The sequence below is a fragment of the Acinonyx jubatus genome, chromosome A1 (genome assembly GCF_027475565.1).
Source record: "Acinonyx jubatus isolate Ajub_Pintada_27869175 chromosome A1, VMU_Ajub_asm_v1.0, whole genome shotgun sequence".
Taxonomy (NCBI): domain Eukaryota; kingdom Metazoa; phylum Chordata; class Mammalia; order Carnivora; family Felidae; genus Acinonyx; species Acinonyx jubatus.
Genome location: NC_069380.1, coordinates 196,473,249 through 196,489,145, shown reverse-complemented (window position 1 = coordinate 196,489,145; position 15,897 = coordinate 196,473,249). Strand labels below are relative to the sequence as shown.

At 41.0% G+C, this 15,897-nt stretch overlaps 1 protein-coding gene across 3 annotated transcripts in view; it reads right to left on the bottom strand.

Annotated features, from left to right (window-relative positions):
• Positions 1 to 747: 747 nt before the first annotated feature.
• Positions 748 to 15,897, bottom strand: part of ARL15 (ADP ribosylation factor like GTPase 15) — a 406,131-nt gene continuing 390,981 nt past the window's right edge. Inside the window, exons 5-6 of one of the 3 annotated variants that reach the window (XM_053200698.1) lie at positions 11,148 to 11,345; positions 748 to 4,295 (exon numbers count right to left, since the gene is read on the bottom strand). In XM_053200698.1, coding sequence (XP_053056673.1) covers positions 11,193 to 11,345 — 153 coding nt within the window. In that variant the 3' untranslated portion in view covers positions 748 to 4,295; positions 11,148 to 11,192. Of the gene's footprint in view, positions 4,296 to 8,642; positions 11,346 to 15,897 lie in introns of those variants that run through there. The other 2 variants (XM_015086144.3, XR_008289375.1) reach the window with 2 other exon arrangements.

Here is a 15,897-nt window from a genome sequence, read left to right as displayed (position 1 = left end):
AACTGTGAGGGTCCACTGATACGTGGATTTTACATGTATGGTTCTGTACAATACTGTAAATGTATATTTCTTCTTTATAGTTTGAGTGAGTGAGGGAGGGGCAGAGAGAGAGGAAGAGAAAGAATCTCAAGCAGGCTCCACGCTATCAGATGCAGGGCTCTAGATCATTAACCGTGAGGCATGATCTGAGCCAAAATCAAAAGTCAGGTACTTAACTGGCTGAGCCACCCAGGCACCCCTTATGATTTTAATAACATTTTTTTCTCTAGCTTACTTTGAGAATACAGTTTATATTACATATACAAAATTCTCGAGCTTTCTCTATTGTAAGGATAGTTTGTAATACATATAACATACAAAATACAATACATGTAACATACAAAAGCTTATGTTATGGGTAAGGCTTCCCGCCAACACTAGGCTATTGATAGTTACGTTTTTGGGGGACTCAAAAGTTAAACACGAAGTTTCGAAGTTTTGACTGTGAAGGGGTTGGTACCACTAACCTTTGTGTTGTTCAAGGGTCAACTGTGCAATGGATGTTGTGTATCTACCCTGTGGTCAACATCATGTAAGGAGCAAATGGGAAGTGTTTGAGTTAAGCAATTCAGCATACAGAATTAAACATGGTCACTTCTCCAGAAGGCGACTGACCAAAGCTGTTCTCTTTAAGTCTAGCTAAGATCAAGTTACCACAAAGGCAAGTTAAAATAAGATTTTATTTATTTTTTCTTTTAAAAAACATTTTTTTAACGTTTTATTTTATTTTTGAGACAGAGAGAGACAGAGCATGAACGGGGGAGGGTCAGAGAGAGGGAGACACAGAATCTGAAACAGGCTCCAGGCTCTGAGCTGTCAGCACAGAGCCCGACGCGGGGCTCGAACTCACGGACCGTGAGATCATGACCTGAGCCGAAGTCGGCCACTTAACCGACTGAGCCACCCAGGCGCCCCAAGATTTTATTTTCTAATATTAAATCAGGATAAAGTCATTCAATTGCCCAGGTCCACAAGGTACTGGGCTCATAGGAATGGGCCTCTGGTCACTGGTGGGAGTTGCAAATTGGTATGGCTTGGGAGGGCAATTGTTGAACATGTTTTAAAAACCTTAAAAAGCGCTTATGCCTTTTGACCCTGTAATTCCACTTCAAAACCTGTAATTGTATGTATTCATTCTATGGAAATCATCAAGAAATGTGCATAAATATTCTTCTACGAAGACATTTATTTTCTGCAAGTTTATTTTTATTATTTGAGAGACAGAGAGGCAGAGAGAGAAACCCAAGTGGGCTCCATGCTGTCAGCACGGAGCCTGACATGGAGCTTGATCTCATGAATTGTGAGATCATGCAAGACCCGAGTGGATATCAAGAGTTGGATGCTTAACCAACTGAGCCACCCAGGCACCCCTACGGAGACATTTAAAACAGAAATCCAAATAAACAACAGGGAATGAGTTAGATAAGTGCTGGGAAGCCATTAAAAATGTTTTGGGAAGATATCCAATGACATGGAAAAATGCTCCTAATATATTAGTGATAACAAAAGCATGTCCTAAACCAGTATGCATAGTATGACCCCAGTTTTGTAACATGACATATGAAAAGAGATGAAAAGGACAGACATCACAATTAATATGATTCTTTTGGGGATTAGTTATTTTCTATTTTCTCCTTTAAATAATCTTTGCATTTTCCACGATGAACGTGTATCACTTTTACAATCATTCGTGACAAAGCTCATCTTTATGCACTCCCAGCCTCACGAAAAAAATGTGTTAGGCTTGAAACCCACGTCTCCTACTTGAAGTTGTTAGTCAGTCAGCAATATTCATGAAATATCCTGTATTAAGTGCTGTAAAGATTTAAAAAGGCAACAGAAGACACAGCACTGCCTTTGTGTGATTTTTAAGCTAATGATGACACAGAAAGTACTAGAAAGAATGAGCGACTTCTTTAGAAATAAACATAAAATTAAATAACAAGTATGTAGTCTTGAGTGACTTATCAGGTTATATTTTTAATTGGTTTTTAACTTTCTCTGTACATGTAGCTCAATGCCTTGCACATAATCTACATTTAATGTTTGTTGAGTGAATATATAAATGAATGACCAGTTGAATGACAGAAGACAGAGACTATGGAGGTCTCTGTAAACACAGAGATTACCTGGTCTAGAAGGGCTCCATGACCAGGTGAGGACAGGCCTCCCAGTTGCTGTTGTAGCCATTCTGTAACTTCACTGGTTATAAAATCTCACCACTTGTACCTTTCGACCTGCCTGAGCTCTTGCAGAGTTTCCTACCTGAGAAATGCAGAAGGAGAGTTGCTTTCAACATTACTGGAATCACAGTTGTCACTCTTAGTTGCAGGTTTCCTGTGCCAAGCGTCAGAAGCACCTTACATGCATGATTTTTTTTCTAACCTTCTCGATAACCCTTTGAAGTGGGTATATTGTCTCCACTGCGGACGAGAAACCGAAACACAACTAAATGATCTGTCCAGTGTCATGTGACTAACAAAGAGTGCAGTCAAACTCTAAACCAGTTCTGGTTGCTCCCAAACTGTGGAATCACTCATTGTGCTACAAACTTCCCGCTTGGAATTAGGACAGAAATTTTCAGGGGTGAGGAATATGCCAGACTGATACTCACTCTTCTCTTACTTCTTCTTGGTATGGCCTTTCATTTCAGCTATTCTGGTGAGTATGTAGTGCTACCTGGTGGTAGCGCCTATTTTTTTTTTTTTAATTTTTTATCTATTTATTTTGAGAGAGAGTGCTAGCAGGAGGGGCAGAGAGAGAGAGAGAGAGAGAGAGAGAGAGAGAGAGAGAGAGACTCCCAAGCAGGCTCCACCCTCGGCTTGGAGCCAGACTCGGGACTCCATCTCATCACTGTGAGATCACGTCCTGAGCTCAAATCAAGAGTCAGATGTTTAACCGACTGAGCCACCCAGGCGCCCCTGGCATCTATTTATATCAACCTATTAATAAAGTTATTGGCCGGTTGGATATCTTCCTTTGTGAAGTGCCTTCCATTAAGTTGATTGCTTTTTTCTTTTTACCGATTTGAGCAGCTCTGAATCTACTCTGGCAACAGACTTGGTTTTATATTACAGGTGTCTCCTATTCTGTGGCTTTTTCCACCCCCCCCCCCTTTACTTTCTCTTTTCCTTCTTTCTCTCTTTCAGAAACTTTTTCTTGGAGAAAATGCAGTTATACATTCAGAGGCAGACAACAAGTTATTGTGAACGTCATCATCACTGGCTTCGACAGTTGTCACACACAGCCAGTCTTGTTTCATCTATACAAGTTCTTCTGTTCTCTACCTAATTATTTTGAAATAAGTCTCAAGCAGCCTAATATTTCACCCATAAACACCTTTGTGTCACCAATGGATAAGGGCTCCTTTCATACAAAATATACAACCACAATTCCATTATCACACCAAGGATTAGAGTATCCTAGCAATCAAGGATTACTTAATTCATAAAATATTCAGTAAGCGCTTAAATGCCTCCACTTATCCCAAATTTCACTCTTTTCATTTTGGTAGTTTGAATCAGACTCCAGATAAGGTCCACACTCTGCAATGGTTTGACAGAGCTCTTAAGACTTTTTTTTTTAAAAGTACCCGTAGTGGGGCTTGAATTCACAACCCTGATATGAAGAGTCACCTGCTGTACCGACTGAACCAGGCAGATGCTCTGTAGGGCTCTTAAGAGGTTGTTAATCTATAGGCTTCCTTGTCCTATTTCTTCTTTCCTTCCTGCCATTTAAGAAACCAACTCATTTATCCAGTCAAGATTCCAATAATCTGGATTAAAATTTTTTTTTTTTACATTTTATATTTGAGAGTGAGCGAGGAAATAGGGGAGGGGCAGAGACAGAGACAGAATCCGAAGCAGGCTCCAAGCTCCGAGCTGTCAGCACAGAGCCCAGTGTGGGCCTGAACCCCACGAGCAGTGAGATCATGACCTGAGCTGAAGTCAGACACTTAAGCTACTGAGCCACCCAGGTGACCCACAACAATCTGGATTTTAATTACTGCAACTCTGCATGTTGTTTAACATACACTCTGTTCCTGTGTTTTCTGCAAATTAGTACTTAGATCTAGAGGCTTGATCAGACTCAGGTTCAATTTTTTTTTTTTTTTTTTTTTTTTTTTGGCAAGAGCACCTCGTCGGTGATTGTATATTTTAGTCAGGAAGCATATAATGCCTGGTTGTTTCCTTCTTTGGGATGTTAGCAGATGCTGATGATCATTGTCCGGATCCACGATTTCATTAGGGGCAGAACTGCAAAGTATAAATTAAACCACACAGTTAATCTCTGGTATTATGTGACTTGATTGGATCCTGCTAGTTCACCTAAAAATTTGGGATGATTTGAAATTAACAAACAGAATGGAAGGAATAGGGTTTGTTTCAGTTTATTTTGTGATCCTACCTGGAACCCAGGCCACTAAGCTGCAGGGGGATGTGTTGCAATTCTCTGAAGGCAAATCTATGGTGGGGCTCAGGGCTGGTGAGGAGGGAACAGTAGAGGCTTTAAGTGTTCAGGAAATGAGAATGGTGTTGGTATGAATTTTGCAGGACTGTTCTAAAATCTAAAATGTATTAACTCTTGCTAAAAGATCTACTATGCCCAAGTCCTGTCCTGGAATAAATAACGGGTTTAAAGGGGTCTCTCCGGGTTCCCAATCTTCAGTGAGGGGAAAATAAAGCAGCCTCCTGAAATCCAGTTGAAACTCACAGCTGACTAGTTAAAAAAGCCAGGGGGTTATATAGCTCACAGGTTACTGCCTCTGTCTGGGCATGTGAATTGTGGCATGCTTTTTTACGCAGCAGCTTTCACTATTTGGTTGGGGGGAAAAACCACAAGAGACTCCCACAGCATTAGAAGTTTGCCCTTAGAGATTTAAAATTCAACATTTCAAATACAGATCATTTGTCAGATCAACAGACAGAATGATGAGACCAGGCTATTTCCAGAGAAGAAGGAAAAGCCCTTTGGATGTAGAGGAGATGAAAAGAACAGTACGGTGACAGAGTTTGGTTTTGCACTTTGGAAGCACTTTTGTGTGCTAGGCACATGCTTTGTTGTTGCCGCAGTAAAAGCGAAAAACAAACAAACAAACAACCCACAACCCCCCCACCCCGAATAAAAGGGGCTATTTCTACAGAATTCTACTGAGACAGATGCTAAAAAGAGGCAAAGACTTTTCTGTTGTGTTTCAGATTTCTAGTTTTATTAATGGTCTCAAAAGAGACTAAATCACATTCAAAGACCATTTTAAATTAGGAGGGCTGAAAACCAAGAATTAGGACCAAGAAAAGACATTTAAAAATCTAGAGATTCACATTGCAATGTTAACATTACCAAAGCCCCCCCAAAATACAAAAATTCTCTAGGGTCATAGAAATAACCCAGCTTAACCAATGTTCTAGGAATTAAAGCCCTACAAAGGCAGGGACCAAGTCTGTCCTATTTACTGCTGTATCCCAAGAATCTAATATGATGCCTGGTACAGAGTAGGTGTTCAACAAAAACATACCAGGGGGTTTCATCGAACCCCTTAAATTTATTGAAACCAAAAGTTCCAACTGTGACATAAAACCTGTAAAAGGGACAGTGGTTAAGTTGACTCTTGACAAGCTGTCGTCTGAAAGAATCCTGTTGAAGCTGCTTAATAAAAGCCTTGGGTTGATCCACCCCGTGTCTAGAAAGTTGTAAAACAAGTGGAGAAGGCCAGAGCCGAGACTGACTTGCTCCAGATTATAGAGAATGACAGCCAGACTCACTGTTTGCATTCCTGTCTCTGCCTTTCGCTGAGCAGTTTCTGTTCCAACCAAATCTTCTCATTTTTAATTTACTCTGATATTTATATGTCTAATGATTTAACATCATATCGTACCAGTCTGGCCTGCAGGGTGCCCTTGACATGCATTTTTCTAATTGACCTTTACATCTATTATGCACAAACCAGCCAGAAATCATTCTTGTCTACATGAGCCTCTTAGGTGAGACTCGTAGTAGTTTCACTTCTGTCTCCAGAAACAGCCTTCTTCACAGACTCCATTTACACACAGCTCCCCTGCCCCCTCCCCACCGCTGTGTCTTCTGCAAGCTTGTCCAGACATGGAGTGCATCATCAGGCCAGGCCTTCCAGCCATTCCATTGCCTGCAGAGCAATCATTTATAGGCATTTGGTGTTTTGTCTGACATCTGTTTGATGCTGGAGCTCCAGCCTTTGTCTCAATGAATCACTTGTCAGAGGAGGTTGTGGCATTTTAGGCCGAATTTCACACCTACAAGGAAGGGTTGCCTGGGATGTAAGGAATCTGAGGCTTGTTTGAAACGACCAACTTGCCCACCTCCCACGAGGAATAGCCCACGAGGAAATAGGGAAATAAGGGACACTGGGGACCGCGATGCTTATTAAAAGGCTTATTTTCACTGCCAGTGTGCGCGCTGTTCTCATGCACTCAAGCGAGGCTTTCCTCTCTGGGGACAACACTGCCAAAGGACCTCCATGGTTGGAGGGTTACCCCTAGAACGAACCGGGCTGAAACATGTGTGTGGAATATTTTGAGGGCAGCAGAATTAGAGGGAGAGATTGTCGAATAAGAAAAGGGGAAAAAAGAATGAATCATTCTTCGTAGTTTGCCGGAAGATCCTTTAAGTGCTATTTGATGGCCGTTCCCAGGTTGGTCCGTAGAAACGTCTGCTAGAGCAGTGAGGTGTCCGGAGTCGCAATGGGTCACAAGCCAGGCTGAACCTAGCAAGGCACAAAACTGAGGAGTCCCTTTCCTTATTCTCCGAACAGGGCACCAGTGACCTCACAACAATATTTATGGTAAGCGAGGCTGCTTTAAACCACAAAGGTTGAAGTATTTCCTTATAAAAAGTATTATTCATAGTGTCCCCTGGCAACTCCCATCTGATCTGAGGACCTGAGGGGAACATGAAAGGGTGGGGGCAAGAAGCCCAAGAACAGCATAGGTGGCTTTTCCAAACCAGCATCTGGCGAGCAGAGCATGCCAAGAAAGCAGAGATGGAAGGCAACATGGGGATATGCAGAAAATCGGAAAGAAAAATCACGGACTTTTTACTTCACCTTGTTGTAATTAAAGAAGGATGCTAGCCAAGGCATATGCTGGAGAGATTCTTCTTAGTGACTTTTAACTTCTTTGGTTTCACAGAAAGTCACTTTATGAAGAGTTTGTCACTAACAGATGACCCCCCAGGATGAGAAGTCAGAATTTCCAGCTTGGATGAAACCGTAGGTTTCTCATTTAGGTTTTAATTTAAAGAGAATGGGAAAGGGGAGGAGAAACGGGTATCTCGTCTGAGGCTTCTGGGAATTACACGGGCTCCTTTTCATGTTCCTAAATCAGAGCAAGGGGGTGGGGTGGCGTAGGGTGCCGGCTCATCAGTCACTCGGTACATCTGACTTGGAAAACATTTAGCCCCGAGATGCAAATCATTTAATCATGCTGACTCAGAGGGGGCCAAAAGTTGTGAACCCTTGGGAGCCAGGAATTCCCAACATGATGTGATAATGCATTTCGCAGCACGGACCTCAGATCTCCAGAACCTAGGGTAGGGGAAAAGAGAGGCAGGGAATCTATATTCTCCTGAAGTTTCTGCATAACAAAGACAGATCCTCCCTCCCAAACTCAATGAAAATGAGGGCTCCCAAAGGGCAACTCCCACTTCCCCGTCCCCCTCCACATACTTTTTCCTTTCTGTTTGCACCAGTAGGTCAGAAGGTTAATGAAAATGCACTCTAAAATTATAAAGAGGATGAAGCCAGGCATGAATCTATGAGATTTCCACTCGAGTCTGAATATCCCATCTGGACATTAAGAAAACCCATTTGCTTCAAAATTTTACAGTTCTGTCCACATTTGCTTGGATAGGTCTGAGATGCTTCGGAACTTGATAACCACTAATCGCCTACCTTGCAAACTAGGAATGCCAGGTTGAATCCCAGCTGAGAAGTGAAGTGTTGTGGGTAGTCAAAGGATGTGTTGGGATAATGCACTGGGGACCAAACGAGAGCTGGGGTTTGAATTTTTCCTCTTCTATCATGTACTTTTTTTTTTCTTTTTCTTTCTCTCTCTTCTTCCATCCATCTATCTTTTTTATTTTTCTTTCTCACTCTCTTTCTCTTTTACAGAGCACTCCCGTTCTTAAGGATGGACCTGTAAATACACAGCATTTCCTCAAGTCGCTTAAAAATATTTATTTCCTCAGGGCAGCAATCACCACTGAAGGAAATAGTTCATCGTCCCAGTCCCTCTCAGAACGTTGCTTTTACAGCAAATATTATAAACTGATGCTTTGACTGAAAGATGACACTTTGCATTAACATCTCCACTCTGCTCACTCATTCTGAAGGAACAGCTCCCATGAAAGTAAATCGCTGAAGACAAACCAACTGGAAAAGACACTTGCTTTTTTTTTTTTTCCGTCTTTTAAAGTTTTCACAATGGCTTCAAAGGAAATGTGAATTAATCATTTGTTTTGACCCAAGAGCAGCAGAACTTATTTTGAAGACTTAAACAGGCAACACAAATGTAAACAGAAATCTGCGACTCCCAAATGCTAAAAGCTTGAAAGGAGTCAGTCTGAAAACATCAATTCTACTCAGCGTTTATTTTCATTTGAAGAATAGTGGAAATCATATATAAATCACGGACAATACAAGGTCTTCTTGTCTGGCAATTGTCCACATGAATCTGTTAACCTCTAAGGATAGATACAGATCTTTTAAAATAGAAAGACAGGGCGATGTGGCAGTTAATTAGCAACCGAGACTATAAACTACAGTAGATACAAAGTTTTGTCGTATAAATTAATTGCCATTACAAAAAGGCAACTGCTTTAGCTAAGAAGGTACAAAAACGGGTGACTTCCATAAATATAACAAGAAGCTAAGTGAGGAAATACATAACAGACTGTTTTTCCTATATAATATTGGAATATGCAAACTAACACACCTGTGGCACTTTACAGGAAAGTAGGAATAGATGTACACGCACACCCGCCACCCGCCACCCACCCACACTCGCCCGTCCAAACCCCCTCCCCCCCCAAGTGGATTTCCAAAAACACGGCCAATTCTAGGGTTACAAGGACAGGATGCCGCACGGAAGCAGCAACACAGCGAGCGCCGAACTGCCAGACAAAGAAGGAGCCTTATTGACAGTTGTAAAGCATTAGGCGTCAGACAGAAACTTGTCAAAAACAGCTGTTGTTGGGTACTGATTGATAATGTTTTCATTCTGACGGCTGAGACACTGCAGACAGTCGTGGGTCTGAGAAGAAGCCCATCACTGGCGCACACATGAACACACACACACACAGACAACGGGAAGTCATTTAACAGATGGCTTAGGAGCACTCAGCCACAGTATCTTAAAAAGACAACATTCTACATTTAATGAACTTGCAGAGAAAGCAATGCCTAATCATCATTTATTTGTCACAGAACGTGAGCACGACAGAACAGAACGAACGCAGGAATTGTGTCACTGGTCATCGGAATAAAAGTTTTGTGCTGCTCACGCATTACACAGTGTAAAAATATTCAAGGATGCTGGAGACAAGATTGAATATGAATCTTTTTGGATCTGTTCCATGGGAAGAAAAAAAAAAGCTTAAAGAAGTGTTCGATGTTTCAAAGGGAATGATTTCATTAAAGTCCACCTACGAGATTAAACCACAAAAACTATAGTTGAGCGATGTCTATCTTCTGGAGAATTACAAGGTATGACATCACCCTGTAATACAGTGTGGGTCTGTGGTATTTGAGAACCGGTCTATGCTACCTAAAGATTACAAACGTGTTTTTATTGCTCAGGTGAAAGGAGCACATTTGTATCATTTGGCCATTTTGCATTTTAAGTGGTCAAAAATCTACAAAATGTGCCAAAGTGTATTACATCCATAAACTTCAATGTCCATAGATTATTCTTGATTTAGAAAAGGTCAAAGGTGCAAACCTCAGTAAAACTGCACCTTTATCGCTACAATCTTATCATTTAAATTAAATGAAACCAATAAAATGAGTTCCAAAGACTGAATCTAGGCCCTAAAATGATTTGCTGCAGCCCCAGCACATTTTTAAGGGCACACTGAAACCCCTGAAAATAGAGGTTTATAATAGGAATACTGATAGACCTTTCATTACTAGTTGGAGACAATAAGCGACTCCGTTAAACTCCATTAGCACTTAATGGATGAACATAGGGATTCTGTCTCTGTTATCTTTGTCAAATCTGCGCCCGCTTAAACCCTAGCCACTGTATACTTCACTCGGCTGTTTTTAAAAATTGCATCTGTCATTTTAAAAATTATTTTCTTTCTTTCAATCAGACACTTAAGATTTTTAGAAAAAAGATACCTATATTATATTGTAGCTTGACTTTACGCAGGGGAGTCTTTCCATTAGAAAAATATTTGAGGACCTGATGAAAAAGTAATCAATGACACGTGCGTTGTGCCTAAATTCCCTCTCTTCTCAAAAACTAAAAGTCTTCCTCTTAAAAGGGGAGTGAGACTTCAGATGTAATCACGGAAATGATGCACCTTGTCTTTAAGTTTTTCCAAGTTAATTTTACCCTGGCAGGATATTCCTCTCTGATAAGGTGATGAATCGAAATTTTTGGTGCTCATTTTTCTCTCATAATCTATAAGGCCTGTATACAAAACACTAAAAAATAAAACATGGTAAGATAAAATAAAAACCCGAAACAACAGACATATTATGAGGAGCCCCAGTCACATAACACTCTACCCCCAAACCCAGGGAAAACGAGTCAAAGTTCGGAGTCTCCCTGAGTCCTTCATAAGGGATTTGATCTCTGTGAGCCACAAATTCCATCCATTTTAGCACAGAGTATAGAAGAACTGCTTAGAATAACAGAAGGAAGAGACATGCAGTGAAGATAATTAGTGGTAAACAGAGAATAAATTCTCTCTCAGTAGTGTGTACTTGACGTTAATGCCGATGATAATTCACCTGATTTATAGAATATTCACTTTAATAGAGAGATGGGGGTCTGAGATAACTAGAGGAAAATAGATACTGAAGCCATTAAAGTCTTGATACCAAAATAAAACTACAATGAGAAACTAACACGATAGGTTCAAGGCCTTTGGGAACCCTTGTTCTTTGCCAGATTTCACATTCTTACAGCTTCATGGTCTTTTTCTTCTAACAAATTTATCAGCTGAGAGAAGCTGTCTTTCAGTGCATCCATGTCATCCAGAGAGCAGGGCTGCAGAATCCAGCGTTTTCCACGTGCAAGTGGTTCAAGTTCAAAATATTTTTTGACCTTAAGGGGGGAAAACATAAATATGTTATTAGTTATATCAGAACCTTTCTTATTCCAAAATTTTGATAGTGATGAATCATGGGAGGGATTTCAAGGAGAACTTATATGAACGGTGATGTTTAGGACTCTCTAGAACTCCATCTGCAGCTGTTGTTATAATGTGGGTTATATGTTGTGACCCAGGACTGTTTTCTTTAGGGGTGACTGACCTGCTTGCAAGCCACCATCTCACCCACACATTTACCAGCATGGGAGGTCTGATGAATTACATGTACCATCGCACAGGGCAAAATACGCTGCACACACCAAAAGAATCAACTCAATCAAAATAAGTCAGGCAGAGCAACTTTCACTGCCATCCCCTTGCTAACTTACTAAAATTGGTGACAATTTAGTATATACCATATCGATTACTGAAGACTCAATTATTTTATCGAACACATACACAACAAAATTATAATTTAAGTAATCTTTTCTCTCCCTCCCTTAAATTTCTAGTATCTATTTTTGAGACCCGGGAAAGCATTTTTTAGGCAAGAGGATAGAAAGAGAGAGAGAGAGAGAGAGCGCGCACGCACAAACTTGTACACGTATACCTACATACATAAAGTCTCCCAGCTTTTTCTTCTCCTAGTCCTGAATTTTCAGGGAGGTAAAAATCAAGACCTTATAACTGGTATGTGGGCAGAGAATTGGCTATCTTAAAAACCTGTTTGATTAATATCCAGTCATAAGTCATTCTTAAAGTAGACTGGCTAGGATACTAATAGCATCCAGGACTACTAATTTCTGACCGTGAAGGAATATCAAATTGTTATGTCTTCCAGAAGAATTGATGATCTCTTAAAGGGTATGATAAAGTACAAAGTTCATAAGGCTCCCCTCCCCTCCCCACACTACATCACACAAGAACAGGACACCATATTTATAGCCCAGTGATGTTCATATAACATAGAATACAGTGAGTGGCAACATCAGAACAACCAATGTTCAAAGACATTCTTGGTCAACAAATTTCATTAAATCCCACATGCAGTGGAAAATTCTAAGGTCTTACCGTAATCAATACTCGACCTAGGAAAAGAAAGTTCCTCAACCATATGCTATTCCCAAATGTGGTTTCATTTTGCCTTTATCATTGTAAGTATCAGACTATAGCAGACGTACATCACCCAAAGTGGTATTAAAATATGTGTACATTTTTTTTTCATGTGAGCAGGAAGATACATGTAAGAAATACTACATTTTTATGCTAACTTAGGAACCACAATTGTGCTAACATTCTACAGTTCAAGTGTGTCCCCACAGTCCTTCTTTAAATAGTCTGCAAATTAATAATAAATATTACTACTAAAAAAAAAAGCCTGTGACAATGGAAGGACTCTCATTAATTTTGATTCTGAAAAGTAATGAAAATCTCATCTCAGAGCAGAAAATGGGTATATGACTTCAGAACAGCTTTTGCCCAAGGTATTTTACAAATCGTGTTAAGAGGGTTCTCCCTTACAGAAAATGTAAGGTCCATTCTTTCACTTTCTTTTCTTTACAGCACTGAAAACAACTTATTTCCAAGAGAATCTGAAATTGCTTGTGCAACAACCAGCACTAGACCAGCTCTACCCCCACCACGGGAGGCCATCCACCAGCAGGGGGAGAGAAGAGCTGGCAGGGGGGACAGGTGGGGAGCATGTTTACGTCTAAGGCTTGAAGGAGGAGCTGGCTGCTCTGAAGAGTTTACAATCAGAGATGTCAGTCTGCCTGCTTCTCCTCCCACAAAGTGGGGCTTCAGATTGCACTACCGAACGCTTACAATGCAATTCAGTGTTTGATCAATAAAGCCTCCCATCAAGAGGGGCAGACAACACGTAACATCCAAGATCTGGTACGTGAAGAAGTTTTCTGCTTGTCACATTTCATAACCTCAAATCTAAAGGGGCAGCACTTTAAGTATTGCTAATAATGGAGAAAGGGACTGGTGGCAGGAGACTCAACAATATTCAAATAAAGAAAAAGACTAACACAGTAAATATATGTTACAAAGAATACTTCCTTCAAATGGTTCATTTAAAAATTCACAGAACTGATCCTGGTGGCATAGTAACAGCTAATTTGAAAACAATGCTAGATTTAAGTAATCACCGGATACAAGTTGTGATATTTTGCAATATAGACCAGACAAAACAAAAACAAAAACAAAAACACCAATAAGGATTTAGGTAGACATTAGGTTGGTTTCCAGGCAACTGAGAATATAGACGATTGCGTAGGCACACTTGGAAGATAATAAAGATGTCTGAAGGTAGTTACGCTTCAGAAGTTGTTCCTGCTGAATATGAAACATGAGAAGGAAATGGAAGGTTCGATTACAGGGTGGTCACCAGATAAAGGAGCCTGATGGTGTTAAGCTGACAAATATGGCTGTGTAACCCGAGATTTTCAGATCTGTAACTTAAGTGGGTATCTGACCCTGCCATATTCCCCCGACTGGTATCCAAATGATTCCACACCACCCTACACTTATAATATCAATTTTAAAACAAGTCTGGCATTTCAGTGAGATTCAAGGACAGTGAGTGACTGTTTGCTGCCGGAACATAGCTTTTCATTACCCTGAGTTTCATGTTTCTAAAAACAAAGCAGATAATAGAAGGGAGGGGGAAGATGGAGACCTCAGGCTCTGACTTGAACTTTTCCCGTTAGGTTAACATTTTCACTTAGTTTCCTTAGATTAACCTGAACTTCAAATTTTACCTCCTCTGTATTATTAAGACACAAGTTACAGGCACATTTGACTTGTCCACCATGGCTTTTTTTGTCCTTCCCTACGCTGATGTTTAAAGAGAGGTATTTAGGTTGGACCCACATAAATCCCGTATTTTGAATACTTAATCAGCTGCTTGGATATTATTGTTCACTGGAAATTGCAAGAAGAGGAGACTTTCACATTGGCTTCTAGCGATGGCACTTGGGGCAATGACATGGGAAACTGCTGCCTGGCAACCTGCAGTCAGTTGGCTATTTTCGGGTCAGCCACAGGGAGTGGGCATTTGTTAGTGGCCATGTGTCCACCCTAGAGATAGGAAAACAAAGCCACCATAAGTCGCCAACCTCTTTTAGCTATGTCATCCCAGCCCTTCTTCACTCATGCCACTGCAGGGTGATGTGTGTTACTGCATTCTGTGATTCACACACCGCATTTATTGTAAAGTCCTAATGTAAGAGACAACTCAGCACCATCACATGGCTGTTCACGTTTGCAGCAGCTGTGAGACCTGAGACAATTACACAGTACAGGAGACTGCCTCATTGGGTAGGAGATGTCCTTTATGTTTCTTTGAGTAGAGAAATAATAATCCTTTCCTACTTGCAGGACCTCCAATGGGGTTCTCTGACGATACTCATTGATTTTCCTTTCTTGCCCTAATTTCACAAGCAAAAATTTTATTTTAATTCTTGCAAACTTGTTGTGACTAAATTTCTAGACGTCATGTAAACAGTTTCTGAACTGCAATGATAGGTCTTTCCTTTGAAAAGTCTGCAAGACTCATTTTGTTTATAATAATAAACTGCTTGTTTTTCCTATTTGTGTTGTTAAAGCACGTAAGTAGTGTGTGCCCAGAGTTGGTCTCATTTTCCTTTAAACTCTCTGGGGACCAGGGGAGAGAACAGTCCAAAAGGGATGACTTAGTGTTTTTATGTGACAGAGTTAAGTTCTAAGCTCAGATATTTATAAACAGTGCTTTGACCCACACGATTATGTTGTAAGACATTAAAAAAGGGGTTAGGGCATGTGACGATTCTTTACTGCGTGGGACTATGTTGCGCATCCTAGAAAACATCACCCCTAGTTCTAGTGACCTCAATGCCATTAGCACCAATCAGTCATCGCTATAACTAAACATGCCCCACCCCCTCCTATGTCCAGGACTCCCCCTGAGGTGGTGCTGTTCCTGTTAACGCAGGTGTCTCTTGCCCTGTCTGAGGCTAGAGATAGAAGATATCTTCTATAGAAACTGGACATCTGTTCTGCCTGTACTTCTCTAGATCCCCACCTACACACAACACATATATTCCTCCTGGGAAAAACTAGCAGATTATAACGGACCCCTTTCGACTTGAGGGTGGCTGTGGTGGGTTGCAGTAGGGGGAAGATCAATGTAAGGAGCTTTGAAAATGTGCATCCCAAAGGTTGGCTTCCCACCTTTCCCATTGAACCACCACTTCTGAACGAGACTGGTGCGTGTGTGTAGGCAGCATGAGCGTGGTTTCACGAGCCACCTGTGCCAGCATCCCACTGGCCAATGTGTGGGGCTCCACTGATTAGAGCAGAATACTGTCAAACCGAAAACAGAAATAGCAGCCTGAAGAGGGGGCTGTCCCCATCATTGGTATTAGTGAGATTACCAGCCCCTCTGCCCCTGGCTTTTCAGTGCCCACAAAAGACTGCTTAATACTGTACAGTTAACCAAATATGCTTTTTCACTCATTCATAGCATCCTGATTCTACCTCACCTGGAAGAAAAGCAACTGATTCCAATAAAGAGAGACAGGA